Source organism: Eucalyptus grandis, chromosome 11, assembly GCF_016545825.1.
Source record: "Eucalyptus grandis isolate ANBG69807.140 chromosome 11, ASM1654582v1, whole genome shotgun sequence".
Taxonomy (NCBI): Eukaryota; Viridiplantae; Streptophyta; class Magnoliopsida; order Myrtales; family Myrtaceae; genus Eucalyptus; species Eucalyptus grandis.
Window position 1 is genome coordinate 48,621,647 of NC_052622.1, and position 22,491 is coordinate 48,644,137.

Genomic DNA, 22,491 nt, shown 5'->3' on the forward strand with positions numbered 1-22,491 from the left:
AAATTAAAAATTCGGAAGTTATATTGAGTAATGAGTACCATTCATGTCATTTTCGTTGCTTAGATCTTCCCAACGTGTGAAAATTGATCTTCAATGCCTTGTTTGGTAACCATCCAAACAGGGCCAAATTCTGATTCTTTGTTCCCGGAATCGGTTTGGAAACAAAATCACGTTTGGTAAAAATTTTGTTCTCGGGAACAAATTGGGAGTAGAATCAAGAATAAATATATATATGATTCTTGTTCTAGAATCAGAAAAAGAATCAAACTTAACTATTCTTCTTATTTTCTTTTTCTTCTCTTTTTTTCTTCTTCTTCAATTGCACACCCCCATCCACCACCGTCCGCCGTCGTCCGCCGTCGCCATTGCCGTTGTCCGCCGCCATCACCAGTCATCGGCAAACGGTCCGGCGAGCTCTGGAGGCAAGCCCAGCCATCGGCGAGGCTCGGCCTCGTCGGTGGCCAAGCGAGCCTCACCGGGCTGGGTGAGCCCCACCCAGCCATAGCAAGGCTCGCGTGGCCACCGGCGAGGCTAGGCAAGCCCCCGATGCCTAGCCCAACCGGTGGCCAGGCGGGCCTCGCCCAACCTCAACAACACTCGCCCAGCCCCGCCGGTGGCTAGGCGAGCCTCACCCGGCCTCGGCAAGGCCAGCCTGGCCATCGGTGAGGCTCGGCCGACAAGGGCGAGCGACGCTCCGGTGAGGTCGCCGGCCTCGCGAGGGCCGGCGGACCGGCCTGAAGAAGAAGAAGAAGAAGAATAGGAGAAAAAAAAAAAGAAAAAGAAAAGAAAAAAAGAAAAATTATAAAATTATAAAATTATGTAAAAATTAAAATAAATTAATTTGGAATAAAATCAATGAACACGGTACCAAACGCAATTCTATTCTAAAATCAGAAATTTTGAACAGTCACCAAACGACTTAAAATGCTTAGAATCAGTTCTCGGGAACAGAATAAAAAAAAATCATTTCTTATCAGAATCTACTCTCGAGAACAGAATTGTTACCAAATGCGCCCCAAGTGAAAAAAATGAACATAAGATTTTCAATTTTCTGTACTACAGCTTTGACTGGCAAGCAGTAACATGTGCAGCGCAAAATTGCTTCTGCACGTACAATTTTTCTTTTTTTCCTACTCTTCCCTCCTTTTTTTTTTACCTATTTTTCAATAGTACGGTGGAGGGAACTATTGCTTTCCCTGACTTGCAAGTAGAGAGCTTTGCAAATGATAATGCAGCCATGGCAATGATGGCAACTCTCCCACAGAGACAAAAAGATAGAGAGAGAGAGAGAGAGAGATGATGATTGGGGTGGACGAGACGACAGGTTTTACTTTGTGATTACGATTACACAAAGTTTGTGTTGATTTTTCTTGGGGGTTAGTCGGCATGGCCTATTTACTTTTTTGAGAGTGACATTTTTGTTTTTGGTCTAATAGAGTGACATTTCGATGGCCGCTAGAGGCGCGTTTGGTAACGATTCTGTTCCCGGGAGTAAATTCTGATCATAAATGATTTTTTTTTATTCTGTTCTTGGGAACTGATTCTAAGCATTTTAAGCCGTTTGGTAATTGTCCAAAATTTTTATTCTGGAATAGAATTGCGTTTGGTACCATGCTCATTAATTATGTTCCAAATTAATCTCTTTTAATTTTTAAATAATTTTTTTTTTTTTTTTTTTTTTTCTTTCTTTTTTCCTTTTTCCTTTTCTTTTTTCCTTTTTCTCCTATTCTTCTTCTCCGGTGACCGACCAGACGAGGGCCGACGACCTCATCGGAGCATCACCAGCCCTCGGCGAGGCCGGCCCTCGTCGGCCGAGCCTCACTTGGCCACCGGCGGGCCGGGTGAGGCCCGCCTGGCCACCGACAGGGTGGGCAAGCCTCGTCGAGGCTAGGCGGGCCTCACCCAGCCTCGGCAAGGCCCGCTTGGCCACCGGCGAGGCTCGGCCTTGCCAGATCTAGGGAGGCCAAGCCTCATCGGTGGTTGGGCTTACCTCCGGCGAGCTCGCCAGACATCGCCCTGGCCTGGCGAGTCTCTAGTGAGCTCACCAGACTGGCGGACGGTGACTAGCGGCGGCGGCGGTCGGCAGCTGGCGGCGATCGACAGCGGTGAACGGTGGTGGACAGCGGTTGCGAGATGGCCAAAGGGAAGAAGAAGAGGAGTTGGTTTTGATTCTCAAATTTGTTTCCGAACAAGAATTAACTTTTTTTTTGTTCTTGATTCTACTCTCAATTTGTTCCCGGGAACAAAAATTTTACCAAACACGATTCTAGGCCCAAACTGATTCTAGGAACAAAGAATCAGAATTTGGCCCTGTTTGGATAGTTACCAAACACGGCCCATGTGTACTCTTCTTCTTTCCCTTTCCTCTCTTTTGCTTTTTTTCCCCGTTTTTTTTTTTTTTTTCTGATAAGCAGCCAATCGCCACCGTAGCAAAGTGCTGTCACTGCTGCTGCGACTGACCCTCTTCAACACACCTTCAATCGCCACAGCTCTCAATCTCTTTATGTGACATGTGCATGTTGTGTGTGTGGCCTCTATGCGAGCGAGTAGTCGGAGTTTGCACGAATCATTATAGAAACAAGAAAATGGTCTTTGGATCACGAGGAGTCAATGATATGTAGGAACTATCTTCTGGCCACTTTGTAGCGATTGAATTTCGAAATTCCGTTTCTCTAATGACTAGATTATTTGGTTGCATGAGCTACTGCACAACAGACGATATGTCTAGTGACCAAAATTTCATGTTCTTGTTGCCAAAAGGGACCTATAGGGTTGCTCTAGGTCAATTTTAGTGACCGACGTTGGGGAGCTCGATAGCAGTCGTCGGAAATAGACTTTGCTAGAAAATGGAGTTGGCAAAAGTTCAAACAAACACCTTCCGATTAACCTATAAACCAATCACACATAACTGGCACTATACCAGCATTGAATCGAAAAAAGCAAACACCTGCACGACACAAATTTTTTTTCGTCTTCTCCACTTCAGTCACTTCTCAAAATCCATGCCCACTCATCTCCGCCCGCCCGCACATCTCCTCCCTGTTATAATATTATAATATATTTTTATTATTTTAAATATGATCCCACTATTGTATTCCCAATAAATTCTGATTTATTGCTCAATTTATTACCCACGTGTATTACGTGATATTTACCCGTTAATATGTTACTAAAACAGTCTTTATGGAAGATATTGATAATGTAATAAACGGAATAAAAATGTTAGGTCGTCTAGTTCAAACTCTATCATTACAAAAAACACATAATTAGATTTGGGGGGTATTGGCTAGTAGAACAGGTTGTACAGATCTGGTGTTCCCATATTGCAGATCGATTGTGCTACGTGGATCCATCGAAAGTTTTGGGGTCTTCCGCTTTGCAAATTTCATCAATGGCTAGAGGTATGTTGATCTTTACGTTTCCGCAAACCGATCCCGAATTTTGTACGAATTTATCTGTGATTGATAAATCGGGATTGTCAGGTTTTAGTTTATATTTAGTCTATCAGTTGGTATTATAACATGTTTACAATCTCTGCCTTGGTGAAATTTTTGGAATTTTTATTTATTTTCATTAAATTATGTATGGGTAAATTCGGATTTTTATTGCTTGGAATGGAATTTAAAATTACGGCCAAATTTGGGCAACCCACCACGCGATATTGGATCTGCACGGTCACACTGCCATTAGGAAGAAAAACCCTTAAATTTTTCGGCATATTACTGATCATCGGAGGCTAATTGAGCGATGAAATTTTTGGTGGTTAGGGTTTTATAGGACAGATCGTTTTTAGGCTTAATTCTGGTCAATACATTGGTCGTTTTTGTCAAATCTTGAAATTATTCCTTCGTCCCAACGTTCTCTTCGAAACCCATCAACCAATTTGGTCGGACATGGGCTGTGGGAGGAGACCCGGGCGGCGGAACGGACTAGGTCGCGGCAGAAGAAGCAGTGGAAGAGAAAGGCCGAAAGAAGGCCTCGGGCCTGTGTGTTGCACGCGCCCGAGAGCTACAACGTTGCACACGCCCGAGGGGCTGCAATGGGCGCGTGCATTGCACGCGCTCGAAGGACTGCAGTGGGCACGTGCAATGCATGCGCCCTAGGGGTTGAAGCAGGCGCGTGCCTATGATTTCTCAATTCTGCCCCCTACGCATTTAGGAAAATTGCGATTCTGCCCTTGCTCGCATAAAATTTCGATTTTGTCCCCCGGGGCGTGAAAACTTACAATTTTGCTCTTTTTGGGCGTAAAATTCATTTTTTACCCCTTAAAAGTTAAATTCCAATTCTGGCCTTGCATGCAAAATTCCATTTTTACCCCTTTTGCATGTGATTTTACTGTTCTACCCTTATGTGCAATTTTATGAATATTTTCTCATAAAATTAAATGTCTAGTGATCCGTATATATTTAATTAATTAAATATTAGCCACAACATCTTTAATTATATTAAATTATGTACATTAAGAGCCTTTGGATCACATATGGTTAAGGACAATAATTGTGATTAGTCACATTAATATTATGAATTTTATCCCACATGAATTTTCAATATATTAATGTGATCAATTAGGATGAAATATTATTTTATCTTTCTTAATTTACCTACAGGGATTAAGGAAGGGAATATAATTTGATAGTTTCATCAAGAAGTAATTATAAATCAATTTAATTAGAAACTTAGCCCATACGCAGTTTTTGATGTTATGTTATTCATATTTTATAACATGTTTTACATTGGTAAAATATAATTTAAGTTTATTTGCTTCAAATATATTGATACATAAGTTTTCTTTGATTATGATGCAGTCTTACCACCTATGATTAGTTCTGGTATAATTGTTCCCTAGCTTAATGGAAATAACTTCAAAGAATGGAGGGAATTAGTTCTTCTTCAATTGGGGTACATGGATCTTGATTATGCTCTAAGGTCAGACGAACCACCTGAACCTACTAAGAATAGTACTCATGCTGAGCATACTCATTATGCACAATGGGAGCGGTCCAACTATCTCAGTGTGATGTATATAAAGACAAAACTCTCTGCTAGTATTCGTGGTTCAGTCATTCAGCATAACAATGCTAAGGAATTGCTGGAGGCTATTGATGCACAATTTGAGTCTTCAGAGAAGACGCATACCATGACCCTAATTATGAAGTTATCATCATTGAAACTTACTAGTATAAGATGTGTGCGTGAGCACATCATAAAGATGAGGGACATTGCAGCTCAGCTGAAGAATCTTGAGGTTGAGATATCAAAATTCTTTCTTGTATACTATATCCTAAATACTCTTCCACAAGAGTATGGTCCTTTCAAGATCTCTTACAACGCACATAAAACTAAATAGTCGATCAATGAACTCATGACCATGTGTGGAGAGGCTACTAATGGAGAAAGGAGAAAGTGTCCATATGGCAACACATGATAAGTATAAAGAGCAAAGTAAGTAAAAGGGAAAATGTAAGATGCCTCTACCTTCCCAAGCTGGCATTAAGAAGGAATCCAAGTGCTTCTTCTGTAAAAAGAATGGGCACATGAAGAAGGATTGCGCCAAATTTAAGGCCTGGCTAAAAAAACAAAAGATAACCAACCCGCATGTGTTTGTTATGAAACTAATATGGTTAATATGAGTTACAACACTTGGTGGATTGATTCTGATTCTACAATCCATATTTCGAATTCCTTACAGGGTTTTCAAAACCAGCGAAAACCAGTGGGAAGTGAACAAGGCATCTATTCGGGAAACAAGATGCACTCGCGTGTGGAAGCTATTGGGACATACAAATTAGTTCTCAATAGTGGTTTTGTTTTAATTTTAGAAATGACCTTTTATATTCCTAATTTTTCTGGGAATTTAATTTTAGTTTCAAGACTTGTACCTTTGAAATACTCATTTGAATTTTCAGATTCAACATTCAATTTATTGTATAAATTTGAAATTGTTGGGAGTGGTATTTTGTCTGACGGTCTCTTTCGAATTAATTTACAAGACAATGTCATTAATAATGCGATGCATGTTTATGATAATGCTGGTATAAAACGATATGGTGTAAATGATGATTCATCTATGTTGTGGTACCGGAGATTGGGACATATCTCCGTGGATAAAATTAAGCGACTAGTAAATGATGGAGTACTTAATACTCTAGATTTTACTGATTATGAAACTTATGTGAACTGTATAAAGGAAAAATAGACCAACAAATCAAAGAAATGTGCTAAGAGGAGTACATAAATATTATAAATTGTACGTACAAATATTTGTAATCCAAATATGGACTCAAATGGTCAAAAATACGTCATTTCTTTCATAGACAATTATTCACAATTCATGTATCTCTACTTGTTTCGTAATAAGCATGAAGCACTAGATGCCTTTAAGGTATTTAAAACCGAAATAGAGAAACAATGCGGTAAGTAAATTAAGATTGTGAGATCAGATAGAGGTGGAGAATACTATGGTACATACACTGAAGATGAACAAGCACCTGGTCCATTTGTGAAGTTTCTTGAAGAGCATGTGATTATTGCCCAATACACTATGCCCAATTCATCGAACCAAAATAGTGTTGCAGAAAGAAGAAACCAAATATTATTGGTCACATAGTGTGGAGTATGCTCAGCAACTCCAAACTTCCTAAGTTTTTGTAGACTGAGGCTCTTAAAACGACTGTGTACATATTAAATCGAGTTCCAACCAAGATTGTTCCAAGGACGCCTTTTGAGTTATTCAAAGGTTGGAAACCGAGTTTGTGACATGTATGTGTTTAGGGATGCCCATCTGAAGTAAGAATTTACAATCCACAGGAAAATAAGTTAGATCTAGGGACTATAAGTGGGTATTTCATTGGATATGCCGAAAAGTCTAGAGAATACAGATTTTATTATCCATCTCACACCACTAGGTTTGTGGAATCAAGAAATGCTAAATTTCTTGAGAATGACATGATTAGTGGGAGCAAACAATTCAGGGACTTTGTTCCCAAAGAAAATCATTCAGATACTCAATCTTCCACCTCAGGTATTAGATTAGTTGATGTTTACAACACCCTTTCAGTTCAACTGGTCATTAAGCAACCAATCATTGAAGATCCACAATCTCCTGATATTGAACCAGTAGACCCAACTGTTTAGCAATTATCATATATTGTTGAACTTCCAGTTAAACAACAAACTCCTCAGGAGGATATTGATGCAACATTAAGAAGGTCTACTAGAATAAAGAAATCAGCAATTCCTAATGACTACATTGTATATCTATAGGAATCTGACTATAATGTTGGAGTTGAAAGTGATCCCGAGACGTTTTCACAAGCCATGAGCTGTGATAAATCAAATTTATGGTACAATGCCATGAAGGAAGAGATGAATTCTATGGCATCAAACGAAGTCTGGGATTTAGTTGAGTTGCCTGATGGTGCGAAGGCCATTGATTGTAAATGGGTTTTCAAAACTAAGAAGGATTCAATAGGCAATATAGAGAGATACAAAGCCATACATGTTGCCAAGAGATTTACTCAAAAAGAGGGAACCAATTACATGAAGATGTTTTCTCTTATATCCAAGAAAGATTCTCTTTGTACTATTTTGACATTGGTTACTCATTTTGATATGGAGTTACATCAAATGGATGTGAAAACGGCGTTCCTCAATGGAAAATTGAAAGAAGTAGTTTACATGAAACAACTAGAAGGATTCTTCTCTAGTGCTGGTGAGCATTTGGTATGCAAGCTTAAAAGTCTCTGTATGGCTTGAAGCAAGCATCCCGCCAGTGGTACTTAAGATTCCATGAGATCATCTCTTCATTCGGTTTTATAGAGAATGTCATGGATCAATGTATATACCAGAAGGTTAGTGGGAGCAAAATTTGTTTCCTTGTACTATATGTAGATGACATTTTATTTGCAACCAATGACAATGGGTTGTTATATGAAGTGAAACAATTTATCTCTAAGAGTTTTGATATGAAAGATATGGGTGAATCGTCTTATGTCATCGGCATTAAGATCCATAGAGATGGACCTTGAGGTATATTAGGACTATCTCAAGAAACCTATATCAATAAGGTCTTAGAGAGGTTTCGGATGAAAGATTGTTCACCAAGTATAGTACTCATTGTGAATGGTGATAGGTTTAATTTAAACCAATGTCCGAAGAACGATTTTGAAAAGGAACAAATGAATAACATCTCATATGCTTCTGTTGTCAGAAGTTTGATGTATGTTCAGGTTTGCACTTGACCTAACATAGCCTTTGTTGTGAGAATGTTGGAAAGATGCCAAAGTAATCCGAGTATGGACCACTGAAGAGCTGCAAAGAAGGTGATGAGGTACCTTCAAGGAACAAAGGGACACATGCTTATGTATAGACGGACGGATAATTTGGAGGTAGTTGGTTATTCTAACTCAGACTTTGTTGGTTGTGTTGATTCCCGTAAATCAACATCAGGATATATTTTTATGTTTGCCGAAGGAGTGCAAAACAGACCTTGGTTGCCACTTCCACTATGGAGGCAGAGTTCGTTTCCTATTTTAGGCCACCTCACATGGTGTGTGGTTGAAAAGTTTCATATCGGAGCTTAGAGTTATGGATTCCATTGCTAGGCCATTAAGAATATTTTGCGACAATTTAACTGTAGTTTTTATGGCTAAGAACCACAAAAGTGGTAGTCGAAGCAAGCACATCGACATCAAGTATTTAGCCATTAGAGAACGTGTTAAAAAGAAAAGAGTGATCATAGAATACGTAAGCACTTGATTGATGATAACTAATTCTTTAATTAAAGGCATGTCACCAATGAGTTATAAGAATCATGTATCATAAACGGGCATTGGTCCAATCATGTAAATTTTTCTTTATATGGAAGAATTTGTGAGACTTTTATTCATTTATAATGTTTTTCTCAATACAATTGTGAGAAAAATAATTACGTTTAACCTAAAGTAAACATAAGGTTTATTCATTAAATTATTTGATCACATATGGGCTGATAAAACGCATTGTGATACACGGAAGATAATACTCGCTCTAAGAGGACTCATCGCCGTGATTCATGTGTTTTATTTCAATATAAAATTTATGTGGGTTTGGGTTAATAATTCATTTGATGGAATATTGGGATCAAGTGAGAGAATGTTATAATATGTAATATATTTTTATTATTCTAAATATGATCCCAATAAATTCCGATTTATTGCCTAATTTATTATCCACATGTATTACGTGATATTTGCCCGTTAATATGTTAGCATAACAGTCTTGATAGGAGATATCAGCAACGTAATTAACAGAATAAAAATGTCAGGTCGTCTAATTCAAACACTATCACTACAGAAAACATACTATCAAGTTTGAGGGGTATTAGCTAGTAGAACAAGACGTACAGATCTGGTTTCCATATTGTAGATCGATCGTGCTTCGTGGATTCGTCAAAGGTTTTAGGGTCTTCCGCTTTTGCAAATTTCATCAATGGCTAGAGGTATGTTGATCTTTACGTTTCTGCAAACTGATCCCGAATTTTATACAAATTTATCTATGACTCCCACCATGCCTTCACGCAGGGACCGCCATCGCCCACAGCGTCTTCATGAAGTTTAACATGTAGGGGAAGTGGTGGAGGTCAGTGAGGGAGAAGAAGTCGCCGGCGAGGAACTTGGTCTTACCTAGCCTCACCTCGTACACGTCGAGGACCCCCGCGAGCTTCGTGAGGTTGTCATCGATGATGGCCTGGTCCGGCGCCTTGCCCTGGAGCGGGGCCACAAAGTGCTGGAAGATGATGGGCGACATCACCAGCTGGAAGTAGTGGGACTCGACCTCAACCCATAGGCGGACAGCGATGGACTCCTCGAGGCTGTCAGAGCGGAGTAGGTCGTCGGTGGTGGGGGCATGGTACTTCTTGGATATGTACTCTATGATTTCTCTCGATTCTGACACCACCATTTCGTTTTCCAGAAAACAAGAGAAATGAGAGAGGGTAAGACCACAAACTAGCCAAATATAATGAACAAGAGCATGAGAAATTGACCGAAAATGGTAAGATCACCATCTTCGAGGACTGGAATCTTCCCAAAAGGCTGCAATCAAAGGTACAAGAAGAGCATTGATCAATAGAAACAACCCAGAAAGAGGACACACAAAGCAACAACACAGTGGAGAGGAGAAATCGCCTAGTCTTTTCTATACATTCTTGGCAAGGAAATCCGTATTAAAAACAAAGCACAGCGAGCACAACCTAAGAACAGAGCACAGCAACAGCAAGCACAAAGTGCTGTGACTTCAACAAAGGAAGAAAGCACAAAGTATTGTGACTTCAACAAAGGAAGAAGAATGAAGATGCCCACATGTTCAACGGTGCCCACGTATTCAACTATGACGAGAAGTCCTCGAGAAGTTTCCTTGCTGAACAAAAACGGTTATTCTGTTCTAGCTTACTCAACAGATTAAACAATTTCTCTCTTTTCAGTTTTCCTCGTTAGTTCCCTCCTTTTCCTTTAGTCGGTTTTGCTTCTTCATCATCAAGGTCTTGTATAAATAGAAGAACAGAGCAAGCTATTGTAATCATTGAAATGAATACTTTCATACCTTGAATATACAAAGTGAGAGAGAATTGAATCCAAAAGCTTCTAGTTCATTCTTCATCTTTCTTCTATTATGTTCATTTTCTCAATCCGGCATCTTCTACTCGTCGGCGAGTGTGTCGACCGGGACGAGCTCAAACTCGACCCCTTTCTTGTATAGGCACGCCATCACCCTCACGGTGCACGACGACATCGGATGCCCATACAGCTTCACCCCCATTTTTCACTTCTTCGTTGGAGAGAGAGAGAGAGGAGGGAGGGAGGGAGGGGTGACTTTAGGGTGAAGTGAAGAAGGGTGGACGAGTCTTTTATATACGTGGAAAGTCTTCTGCTGCAGGAGTGGTTGGACTGGCGTGCGCACAGACGCAGCGCTAAGAGAAAGCTCTGAAGCCCCTAGGTGAAAGCAGTTCTTCTGAATTCGTTTTCATGAAAAACATCGCGTTCTCATAAGATATTTTCTAAATTTTTTAAAGAAAATAATTATATTTTCTAATGTTCAACTAAATTTTATAATTTGAATGAAAAATATTTTTCATTTTTCATTATCTATTTTGATTTTTTGGGAAAAATTATGAAAAACATCAAATTTTAATATTTTTAATGACCAAGAAAATTAATTTTAATTTTTATATATTTTTTAAAAATCTAATCTTTAATTAGTTTTATTTTTAAAATCGAATTTTTATTTTTTTATTTTTTCTTTTCCTCCCTCCTCCTTCCTCCTCTTTCTTTCATCGTCGTGTGCCTCGACGTGGCCAGCTGCTCAGCAGCCAACCAAAACACAATCGCTAGATTCGGCAAGCTCAAGGCTCGATTGAATTAAGCGAGCCACAAGCTTGCCGACTCGATCCAGGTGAGCCTGAGCTCCGCCAAGGCTGGCAAGCCCGAGCCTCATCCTTGTCGGATCTGGCCTTGGGCGAGGCTGGAGTTGGCTTGTGGCCACTAGCCAGTCACCTACCACGGAAGAAGAAAAAGAAAAGAAATTAAAAACTCAATTTAAAAAAAGAAAAAGAAAAAGAAAACATAAAAATATAGAAGAAGAGGGAAAACAAAGAAAATAAAAATAATTCAATTTTTTAATTTAAAGGAAGAAGGTGGAGGAGGAAGTGAGGGTTTATAAGGATGTGAAATAAGAGAGATCAAGTGAGAAAAAGTGGATAACATTTTCCCATAATTTAGAAGACTTTTTTCTTGTCATAGAAAATATTTTTCCCAAGCAATTCATTTTTCGTGAATCAAACGTTGGAAAATTTAGAAAACATTTTTCTGGAAGTTATTTTTTATAAAATGAATTGATTAATTTCTTATTTTTCCCTCCTCCTCTCTCGACGTTCTCCTTTTTCCTCATTTTTTTCTATAATTAATTTCTTGAAAAGCTCCAAACTAATACAAATATAACAAATTTACTTTAAATTTATTTTTTAATCACAAAAAGCTCTAAACTAGTATACCTATAATAAATTTGTACCAAACATTCATAAAACCCTCACACTTATAACAAATTTATCCCAAATTATTTTGTTTAACTACCAAAAACCACAAACCGATATATTTATGACAATACCCTCTTTAAATTGGATTGATACCAAAAAATACAAACATATAGTAAAATCTCAAATTGATATACTTAAGTGTTATCTAACTTACCGATTTAACAGTAAAATTTAATTGAAATTAATAGATGGTAAATTTATTACAAGTGTATTAAATTTGGATAAATTTATAAATAAATAAAATGTACTATTTACATTTTTTTATGATTAAAAAATTATTTGGGAGAAATTTGTCATACATATATTAATTTTGGATTTTTGAGCATATCAACCTTTTTTTTATTGGATATTTTGTGTATGCAACCGAACATCGAAATTCGAAATTCGCGTGGTCGATGATAAATCGTTCCTTGGGAAAAGAAATATTGTTTATAAAATCAAAAGGGGCAAACTGCATGTCCCGAGAAAATATTTTGTGGGTTTTACCCTCCACGTAGGCCAAATATATCACCATACAAAAGTTGACACATGGCAAATTTTGGGCCCACCTATCAGCGCCCACTCTCTCCATTAACTCCGTCTCTCTCCCATTTACTCTCTCTCCTCCCCTCCGTTTCTCCCCCTCTTCTCTCTCCACTTCTCTTTTCTTTTTTCTTGCGTATGCCATAGCATGGCTCGAGCTCAGTTGGCTCATGGCCGCTTCAAAACCGATTCTGAATCAACGCGAACTCTCTCCATTAACTCCGTCTCTCTCCTCCCCTCCGTTTCTCCCCCTCTTCTCTCTCCACTTCTCCTTTCTTTTTTCTTGCATCTGCCATAGCATGGCTCGAGCTCAGTTGGCTCATGGCCACTTCAAAACCGATTCTGAATCAACTCGAACTCTCTCCATTTTTCTTGCGTCTGCCATGGCTTGAGCTCGAGTGGGCTCATGGCCGCTTCACAACTGATTCCGGATCAACGCAAACTCTCTTCGTCTCCGAATTAAACCACTAGAAGATCCATTGCGAGCGCTCCTCCTGCCACTCCTCTTCTCATCCTTCCTCAACCTCCTCCGCTCCTTCTCTCTATCAACGCGTCCTCTCTCCTTCTTCCTACCGCTACCGCTACTACCGCCGCCGCTCCTCTCTCTCCTCCTATGCTTCTCCCTCCTAAAACCGCTCCGCTCCTTCCGTCACCGGTGTCGCCGCCGCCAGGAGGATTCCTTCGAGGCATCGGAGTCCGACGGCGACGGCGACGATGATTCCAACTCCGTGTCCGTCTCCAAGTCCGATCGCTACGACGACCAGCAAGCTGGCCACAGTGGCCACTACTGCCTTGACAATCGTCTTGCTTAAGGAAGATGATGTAGAAAATAGGCTCATAAGAACAAAAAAATTTGTCTAAGGCGTGTAGATGTAAGCACTGTCCTTAAGGATAATTCCACCCGGAGTACGAAACTTGGTGCAATAGGCTTCTGACGGCTATCCTCCCAAGATACAAGAGACATTCTTCTATATTCCGCACTAAATATTAGAAGAAACAGAAACAATGTATAACCTAGCAAGAAAAATGAAATGAAAGATTTCAAAAAGAAAGAATTCTTTGTTTCATTTAGTGTGTATTTTTAAGATTGTCTTATGAGATTTTATATTCAAACAAAATAGAGCCGTTAAAAGAGTCGTTGTAAAATAATGAAAGATTTATTTGAGAAATAAATTAAATATTACAAAATAGCTGTTGTAAGACTGTTAAAAAAAAACCATTATGTAACCGTTAAAAATAATGATGGTTTTAAATGCGGTCATAACTATTATCGATGTTATTATTATAAATATTTCAAAATATTATTGAAATATCCAACAGATGACGAGTCCCGCGGCACTTGGAGCGAGTTTATTACGGAAGGAGGAGAGTCAGTGACGGTGGTGGCGATTGGAGAAAAGAGAAGTAGAGAGAGAAGAGGGAGAGAGAGGGTCATGGTAGGGGCAGAAGACGTCGTGGGCAGCTGCTCGAACAAACGAGACAGCGACCTGGTCGTCATTGGCATCGTCGGTGGTAGAACAACAATAGCGTCATCGATGGTGGAATAGAATCAACAACGCTGGTGACGGAACGGCAAGAACGTTGAGGGAGGCGGATTTGACTGCAAGAGGGAAGGTAGTGATAAGTTGCAAACATCGGGTCATGTCCGCAGTGGCGAGCAAGGGTGCCGTGGCGCTTAGGGCAGCGGCGGCAACGGCATGTCGGGAAAAACAACGGCGTCAAGAGCGGCTCGTTGAGGCAGTGGGAAGCACTGGCATCGGGAGTGGGGTATACTCGGTCGAAGATGACCGAAGAAGAAGGCTTCCTCCCTCGCTTCTTTCCCACCAACCCCCTGCTTTTCTTGTCTTTTCCTTGCGTTGACAGACTAACAAGGGAAATTTTCTCGAAAAAGAGAAGTAAGAGAGGAGAGGGAAAGAGAGGTGTGGGCGGAAACGGAGGGGAGGAGACGGAGAGTTAACGGAGAAGTGGGCGCTGACAGGTGGCCCAAATTTGCCATGTGTCAGATTTTTGTATGGTTATACATTTGGCCTATGTGGAGGGTTAAACCCACCCAATATTTTCTCGTCAAAGGCACGCTACTCCTCCGCCTGATATCTCCGTTGCAAGCGGCGGCATCACGGCCGACTCTCTCCTCCTCTCCCTCTCCCTTCGGTCTACCTCTCCACCTCTCTCCTTCTTCTCTCCCGGGCCTTCATAGTCGGCGAGGACTTTCCACCACATGCAAATGACTGCTGCTTCTTCACCTCCTCGGACCTGCAAAATCCGTCCCCGGCGTCGCCCAATCCGCGGTACGTGAATCTTTAATTGCTGCGATCGCTGAGATAAAGTCGATACGCGCTTTCGCGCCGAGTCGTTGGGATGATTACGTTTGCGAATCGACGGCATTGCGATGGAAATTTGGGTGCGTTTCGTTGTCGGGTGAGTTCGCAGAAAGAGGGTATTGAGACCAAAAGAAGAGAGGACAAAAACAAAACCGATGTCTGAAAGTGCGTTTCTCTCCGAGGAATCGTCGTTCTTCTCGTTGACGGAGTAAACGATGGCGTGGCCTTTGACTGTTTATGTAAAAAGTGCGAAGGTTCATCTCGCTCGCCTTTTTATCGGTTTAATTAGTTAGATTGACGCCTTTTGCGTTTTGTTTATCTCATCTCTCTGCGCTTGCACATGAAATTTCAGTCAGGACTTGTTTTCAATCGTTTTCGTTGATTTTTCTGCAAGGAAGCATCCTGCATAGAGTCATTCATGGAGTAGTTGCCCATTAGCGTGGATTTTCATTTTAGTTCATCTGGCTGTGATCATTCAAGACCGGTTTTATTGCTCTGAATAGATAGATAATCGAATCTGAGTAAGTTTGGAGAATTTTTTCGCACATCAGATACACCATGCTCAAGGTCCCGGATCATCAAGTCGCCGGTCACCAAGCAGACAGGGGAAAGCTGGGGCCACTGGTGGATGATTCGGGCCGCTTCTATAAGCCTCTCCAGAGTGATCAGCGCGGAGATACAGAAGTGGCCTTTTACGAGTCATTCTATTCCAATACTGAGATCCCAGGTCACATTCGCAAATTCTTTCCCGGGTTTCACGGAACTCAGATTATTGAGGCGTCTGATGGATCGGGTCCTCAGCCTCACCTGGTTCTGGAGGATCTCGTTGCGGGTCGCATGAACCCATCTGTCATGGACATCAAGATTGGATCCAGAACATGGTATCCCGAGGCCTCTGAGCAGTACATCCAAAAGTGCTTAGGGAAAGATCGAAATAGCACAAGCGTTTCAATGGGTTTCAGGATTTCTGGGCTGAAGGTATATCAAAATAGCGAAGCTGGGTTTTGGCAACCCGAGAAGAAGGTTGTTTATAGCTTTAATGCGGACGGTGTCAGGTCGGCTCTGAGGAAGTTCGTTTCTTCCAACTTGTCTCTGGATCCAGATGCGGATCCGGATTGTTTGTATGCATCGACAGTTTACGGTCACCGGGGTGGAATTTTGGCACAATTGCTTCAGCTGAAGGAATGGTTCGAGGTTCAGACGAATTATCACTTCTATTCTTGTTCACTCCTTATCTTTTATGACACGGAGTCTGCTTTGGACGGCCGTGCACACCCGAAAGTTAAACTGGTGGACTTTGCACATGTGATGGATGGCCACGGCGTGATCGATCACAACTTCTTGGGTGGCCTCTGTTCTGTAATCAAGTTTATACGTGACATTGTTGATGAAGATAACAAGTGTGCAAAGTGCGAAGTCAATCTCGGATTGAAAGAAAATGGCTTCTATAAGAGCAACACGGAAATAGAGCTTGATTACGAGGCCTCCTAGCGGGAACTGGAGAATAACTGCATTCCTGCATTCCTGCTCTGACAAGTGGTTCAGAATAGGTATAATGACGGTCTATTTTAGTCGTAGCTTTTTCATTTCTCAACGGCCATTCTTGTTTACCGTACTTGTTTGGCCGAATCTGCTGGTAATTCATTTCTCTTTGGACCGCACTTATAATTTGCATGAGACTGTCCATTTGCCAACGTGCTTATTGTTTTGGCTAACCAGAATGCTTCATATTCATGTCTTGCTGCACTTGTCGCCTGCAAAGAGTTCTGCTCCGCGCTTCAGATCGGATAATTTGTATGCTATTTGGTTGAGTTGATTCGACCATTCCTTGTCTTCATGGCTGTGCAGAGTTCTTGATTCTGTCCATACGAAGTTAACGTTATCGTGAATTGCCAATCAACACTTTGGATTTGCTAATAGTCACAATGGATTTATATTATTTCTGGCGCAGAAATAGCAGACCGAGAAACGCACGAACCCCTCTGAGTTTTCCTTCTTTAATTTCTGGTTTATTTATTTATGTATTTTTTGTTTTATCAGCCCTTTAGCCCACTCATTTAGCTATTTTTGGGTACTCTCGATCTACATGAGCTGTTAGATCATGGTCCTATATGAAGCGGGCTAATACGGGTCGAAGTCCGACCCTCCAATACTCGGTTATTTTATTAAGCAAGAGAACAACCCGATAGTTTCATCTGGCCTCTTTAGTTGAATAGTTGTTTAGTTATTATAGAGATGGCCAACACTTATCTGATCATGCCGATATCCAAACTTAAGCTATTGGCAAAAAGCCAAAAGATAACTTTAATCAGTCAACGACCTCAGAGAAGTAGTAGCTTCATTTCTCCATGTCCCACTCCATTATCAGCTCTCAAATTCCCCTTTTAAAAATTGAGTCTTCGTCCTCACGCGGTGTAAACAAAAGGCCCCACGGAGAACCATTTCATTCTCTTGTCCTTTGAGAGGCGATAGGATGAGAGAAGAGCACCAGTGATCCCCTTGTTCACGTCCGTTGGCACTTTGCAGGTCTCAGAGGGAGAGGGCTCCAGGAAAGCCTTGCAATGTGTGAGCTTCCAGTCATCTTCGACCTCCGATGGCGACAGTGTTGCCAAGAAATAGCCATTTGCATCGGTCGGTCTGCTCAAGATGCAGAACGGGGCGGTTTCGTACCCTCGCTTGTCCACGGCCAAACACGTTACCCTCGCCCGAGCACCTGGAATCACATCATTGTATCAATCTCTATTCGCTTTGCAGAAGAGTAATTGTCATGCGTATTGCAACCTACCCATGATTTTACCTATTACCACCGCATATGGATTTCAACCCATTGGCTAATGTAAATTTGAGAGAGGAGAGACATGAAGCTGTGAGGATGTTCCATGTTTAGGCAGTTCAACAACTGATCTATTTTCTTTACTGGAATTAACTGTCTATAGCCATCGAAATTGAAGACGATGGTATGTGGATTTGCTGCATAAGATCCAACACGGAGAATAACCGAACTCATCCTCGCGCTGCTCTCTTTTTATGGGGCGTGAGATGAAGTATATCAATCTTCGACGTGATCAAATCGCTCTAATAGTCATTCTTGGTTAATATATATGTGTGTGCGCGCGCGTGCGCGGGCACTAATCACTCTTACGTTCACCAATGAGCAGGCCGAAGTTCGCATCTCATTATAAATGATTGTGAGCAACGGAAGACAAGTGAGCGCAGACAGACAATGGCCTTAGAAGATCAGAAACTGGCATGGACAGAACATGAACGCATTAGGTACCTTGGAGTGGGACGAGCTTCGAGCCCGATTTACAGTAAATCACTCCTTGAATCCCGATGTCTGTGGAGAGGAGGCTCTGGTCACCCTGTAGTTTTGGCTTCTTGAGGCCGGATCTGGATCCATAAGCATCGATGTCGGCGGCGAAAACAACTGCAAAGAGGGACAGGAGAAGCAAGCAATTTGCAAGACAGAGATGAGCTACAAGAGCCATTCTCGTTACGAAAGAGATTTTGGATTGTCGACAAGTTTTGGCTAAAGGCCACCAAACTCTCTCTGCATCTTATACGTATCAAATGTGTCCATTTTTAATGGCTAACAGTTCGCATTTCGAATGCTTTACACGTCTGCACGTTGGTGCGTTGATCATCGTGGGAGGCAACTTTCCAATTTCGATTGGCACTGCATTTTATTCGCAACCGAAATGATCAATCTTTTCATATATATAAAAGAAAGGGTCGGTACCATAAATTGTAAACCGGTCCGCTCATGTCGCATTAACCTTAAATTAGCTTTTGACTCACTAAAAATATCAAAACTAGCTCATGCCACATTTACCCAAAATTATTATTATTATGTTTTTTTTTTTTGCCACAAAACATTTTCAAATTGGCACCAACAACTACTCCCAAACAAGATGTACAAGTTTGAGATTTTTTGCAATACAAAAATTAGGATAAATATGGTATAGGCATATCATATTAGGATTTTTCCTAGTATTTAACCTTAAAAGAAAAAAGGGTTAATTCCAAATAAAAAGCATCAACTTTAGGTCAATGGACAAATCTGGCCCAAATCTTTTTTTGTCTCGTAAAAAAATACCAACTTTAGGTCAAGTAATAAATCTAGCCCAAACTTTTTTTTGTCACGTAAAAAAACATCAACTTTAGGTCGAGTGACAATTCTAGCCAATTTTTTCTTATTTCGAAAAAAATCACCAACTTTCACTTAAATCCTAAATTTGACCCCCTTTGACTTAGATTCATTGATTGTCCTTACCAATAAATCCATGTGTAATTGATGGCTAACATCATCTATTGTCTTTTTGTTTGAGCCACAACTTGAAAAATAACGATGAAATTGTGTCATCTCATATACTTCACTAGCAAGTAAAAAAATCTCCAGATTGAATTTCTCTGTCTAAACTTTATCGTTCCATCATAATATGAAACTGTAAATCACCGCCCGTCAAAAGAAACCATGGACGAGATCCACCAACCTCACGGCTAGAACCTTTTCTCTTGAAATAAGGTTAACTTCAAATAGAAAGTTAATGGTAGGGGTTAGATTTTGGATAAAGTGAAAGTTTGTGATTTTTTACGAGAAAAAAAAAATTAGAGCCAAAATTGACACTTAATCTAAAGTTTGTGCTTTTTTATGAAACAAAAAAAAGTTTGGGTCAGATTTGTCCCTTAACCTAAAGTTTGGCTCGATTTGTTCATTGACCAAAGAAAAGGAGAGAAAAAAGAAGGTGACCCCGGCTGATTTTTCAGTGGGTGGGCCGACCTCACAAAGATCCGTCTTGCCTTTAGTATCCACCGAACTGGGCCGATCGAGGCCGGGGAGGCTAAATCAAGGTTTGACGAGCGTAAAATACAAATGAAGGAGAGTAGACGAAGCCCAGCCCATCACAGAAGGAGCGCTGGAAAACCCTAGGCGGTGGCGAAGCTGTGGTATATAATGGCTCCACCTCACCACCTCTCATCCTCTTCTGCTTTTCCCAAGCATCGACCAGCCAGAGGTAGAGAGGTGAGAGATGGTCTCGCTGAAGCTTCAGAAGCGGCTCGCCGCCAGCGTCCTCAAGTGCGGCCGAGGCAAGGTGTGGCTCGATCCTAATGAGGTCAACGAAATCTCCATGGCCAACTCCCGTAAGTCGCGCCGTCTCCCTCTCTTTCTCTCTCTCTCTCTCTTCGTAAGTAGCTTCGCTCGTCTATTTGCTCTCCTCCTCGTCGCTCGTCGATGTCGGGTCGGAGCTGGTTTCTCGGACCTTTCTATCGGTCGCAAATGATGGGTAGGGCAGAAAAAAGAGATTGGACGACGGTTTTGAGCATTTGTGTTGATGGGTGAGCTTCACTACTTGGAGGTCGAGTTTCTGGTGATGCTATTATGGAGGATGAGGATGGGTAGACATCTTTTTGGATGTCTGCGATGTGAATTCGTTTGTGGTTGTTGCTTTCTTGGGTGTGGGGTTCGATTTCTTGTGCTTTGTGTTTTGTTTGCTTGCTGAGGCGGGATCGATTGGTCTTCCGTTGCTGTTGATGTGAAGAATTGGTGTTGTGGGTCTGAGAATTATTGACAAGCAGTTGTTTTGGTTTCCGCGTCTGGCCTTGGGTTCTGTGTCCTTCGTAGGAAGGAAGGGAAAATATGGAGGACTTGCAATTGTTGATCTTCTTTTCAGCTTCAGTGACAGGGGCTGAGTGGAATCTTGGCTAGAATTAAGACTCTTTACGTTGGGTTCTGTCTGTGAAACTTGCTTGTTGAGTCGCCGCTAACTTCCTCTCTTTTACTCTATCTGGCTTCGCATCGCATCGCAATCGAAATAGTCAACATCTCCACTGTGGCTTGCTTGTTATTTGAGTTCTTCTAATTGATTCTGCATAGAGTATGACACGCATTTTGGAACTGATGATGTGGTTTCATGAGTATTTTCTCTAGCGCTGCACCCACCTGCTTCACCATGACCCCTCATGAAGTGGTGGCACTTCTTCCTTTGAATACTGGTTGCATTCTTCTTGTCGGCCACAAGTGGCTCGGTAGTTAACCTTCTCTTGCCTTCATCGATTGATATCAATTTGGGTGTTTACACAGGCCAGAACATCAGGAAGTTGGTTAAAGATGGTTTCATTATCAGGAAGCCCACTAAGATCCACTCTCGATCTAGGGCACGGCGCATGAAGGAGGCCAAGAGAAAGGGCCGTCACTCTGGATATGGTGAGTTTCCTCTGAACTGAGAGATCTTCCATAACTTGAGCTTCAGTATGGTATGAGCAAAGTATGTATTTTTTATTTTTTAATTCAAGTTGGCACAACTCTCTACTGCAAAGAAGAGCTTTTTTCCAATGTACCATGTTTGTATATTGTATTTCTTTTTTGTCTCTATGATGTAACCATTGCACTTGGGAAACTAGTAAACCCTAGGAGGCTGTGAGTAGTAACTCAACCTGGTTTCAGGTAAGCGCAAGGGTACAAGGGAGGCAAGGCTGCCCACAAAGATCTTGTGGATGAGGAGGATGCGTGTCCTTAGGCGCTTGCTTCGCAAATATCGGGAATCAAAGAAGATTGACAAGCACATGTACCATGACATGTACATGAGGGTGAAGGGTAACGTATTCAAGAACAAGCGTGTGCTGATGGAGAGCATTCACAAGTCTAAAGCAGAGAAGGCCAGAGAAAAGACATTGTCTGACCAATTTGAGGCTAAGAGGGCAAAGAACAAGGCAAGCAGGGAAAGGAAGCATGCTAGGAGGGAGGAGCGTTTGGCCCAGGTGAGTCTTATTACCAGCTAGACAATTAAAAATGACTGGATGAGGGAATCAATTAAGTAGAATTGTGTAAGTTTTTGAGTCAAAATGTAATTATCGTGTGTTTAAAGGGCCAAATGAAGTAAAACAAGCTCTGAGAATGGATAAATGAAAATGTATTTTATGTATCATAGGTAGATTCTAAATCGATTCCCTCCCATGTCTAAATTGAACAGGGACCTGGTGAGAAGCCAGCAGCACCAGCACCAGCACCAGCCCCAGTACCTGCAGCTGAGTAAGTATATGCAAAAAAATGGTAAATTTCTCTCTATCCACAGTTGGATTTATCTGAGAGATTTCTTTTGGCTTTCAGGGTACCGAAGAAGGCAAAGAAGTGAAACCCGTTATGAAGAACACTGAAGAGTACACAAATTTTGGTGTTCCTGATGTCTTTAGTAGCTATGTTAGATTAATTTTGCCTACTTGTTTCTGTTTGTTCTGGAACTTACTGTATTATGTGCTAGAAAGACGGAGTCTGATGATTTTCAAAGTTCTATTTAGATCCTTGTCTTTCCAAATATTACCGTGGATTTCATTCTTTTAGTGTTGCACTTATTTCGAATACTTGGGTGGCTGTTTTTCTCTGATTCATCCTTACTCATTCTGTTAGATTCATCTATGCGCTTTTGTCAATTTGTATGCATTAAGTTTTTCCTCTGAAAAAGAGAGTGGCAGCTATCGTAGATGCGGCAGAGTACATCACCGGTAATGGTTACAATTTGTTGTGACTATTGGTGATGGTGTAGAATTCCATATGCCCTGGTTTTTGTATTGGAATGACCA

The 22,491-nt window shown here is 41.1% G+C and overlaps 4 protein-coding genes across 7 annotated transcripts; 2 read left to right on the forward strand and 2 right to left on the reverse strand.

Moving 5' to 3' along the window:
* Window positions 1-9,552: 9,552 nt before the first annotated feature.
* On the reverse strand, window positions 9,553-10,797 carry LOC104427977 (glutathione S-transferase F13). Its single transcript, XM_018864993.2, is given in 4 exon segments — window positions 9,553-9,926; window positions 10,025-10,073; window positions 10,183-10,202; window positions 10,671-10,797. Coding segments are annotated over 4 exon segments (570 nt in total).
* Window positions 10,798-14,660: 3,863 nt separating this feature from the next.
* On the forward strand, window positions 14,661-16,852 carry LOC104426784 (inositol polyphosphate multikinase beta). Of its 4 annotated transcripts, none has more exons than XM_039304778.1 (2): window positions 14,661-15,167; window positions 15,465-16,852. In XM_039304778.1, the coding sequence occupies exon 2, from the start codon at window positions 15,472-15,474 to the stop codon at window positions 16,402-16,404; it is 933 nt and encodes a 310-aa protein (XP_039160712.1). In that variant the 5' UTR covers window positions 14,661-15,167; window positions 15,465-15,471; the 3' UTR covers window positions 16,405-16,852. The 4 variants fall into 4 exon arrangements, with proteins under 4 accessions (XP_039160712.1, XP_018720127.1, XP_010038244.1 ...); XM_018864582.2 differs by having other exon boundaries at window positions 14,661-14,880; window positions 15,308-16,852; XM_010039942.3 differs by having other exon boundaries at window positions 14,661-14,880; window positions 15,312-16,852.
* Window positions 16,853-17,057: 205 nt separating this feature from the next.
* On the reverse strand, window positions 17,058-18,447 carry LOC104426786 (proline-rich protein 3-like). Its single transcript, XM_010039944.2, has 2 exons — window positions 18,191-18,447; window positions 17,058-17,626 (listed from the first exon to the last, which is right to left on the reverse strand). Exons 1-2 carry the CDS (start codon window positions 18,399-18,401, stop codon window positions 17,319-17,321), a joined length of 519 nt encoding a protein of 172 aa, XP_010038246.1. The 5' UTR covers window positions 18,402-18,447; the 3' UTR covers window positions 17,058-17,318.
* A 1,434-nt stretch (window positions 18,448-19,881) lies between these two features.
* LOC104426787 (60S ribosomal protein L19-1) lies at window positions 19,882-22,292 on the forward strand. The gene is made up of 5 exons (XM_010039945.3): window positions 19,882-20,055; window positions 20,996-21,118; window positions 21,359-21,672; window positions 21,885-21,943; window positions 22,022-22,292. The coding sequence occupies exons 1-5, from the start codon at window positions 19,944-19,946 to the stop codon at window positions 22,044-22,046; spliced, it is 633 nt and encodes a 210-aa protein (XP_010038247.2). The 5' UTR covers window positions 19,882-19,943; the 3' UTR covers window positions 22,047-22,292.
* Window positions 22,293-22,491: the final 199 nt, after the last annotated feature.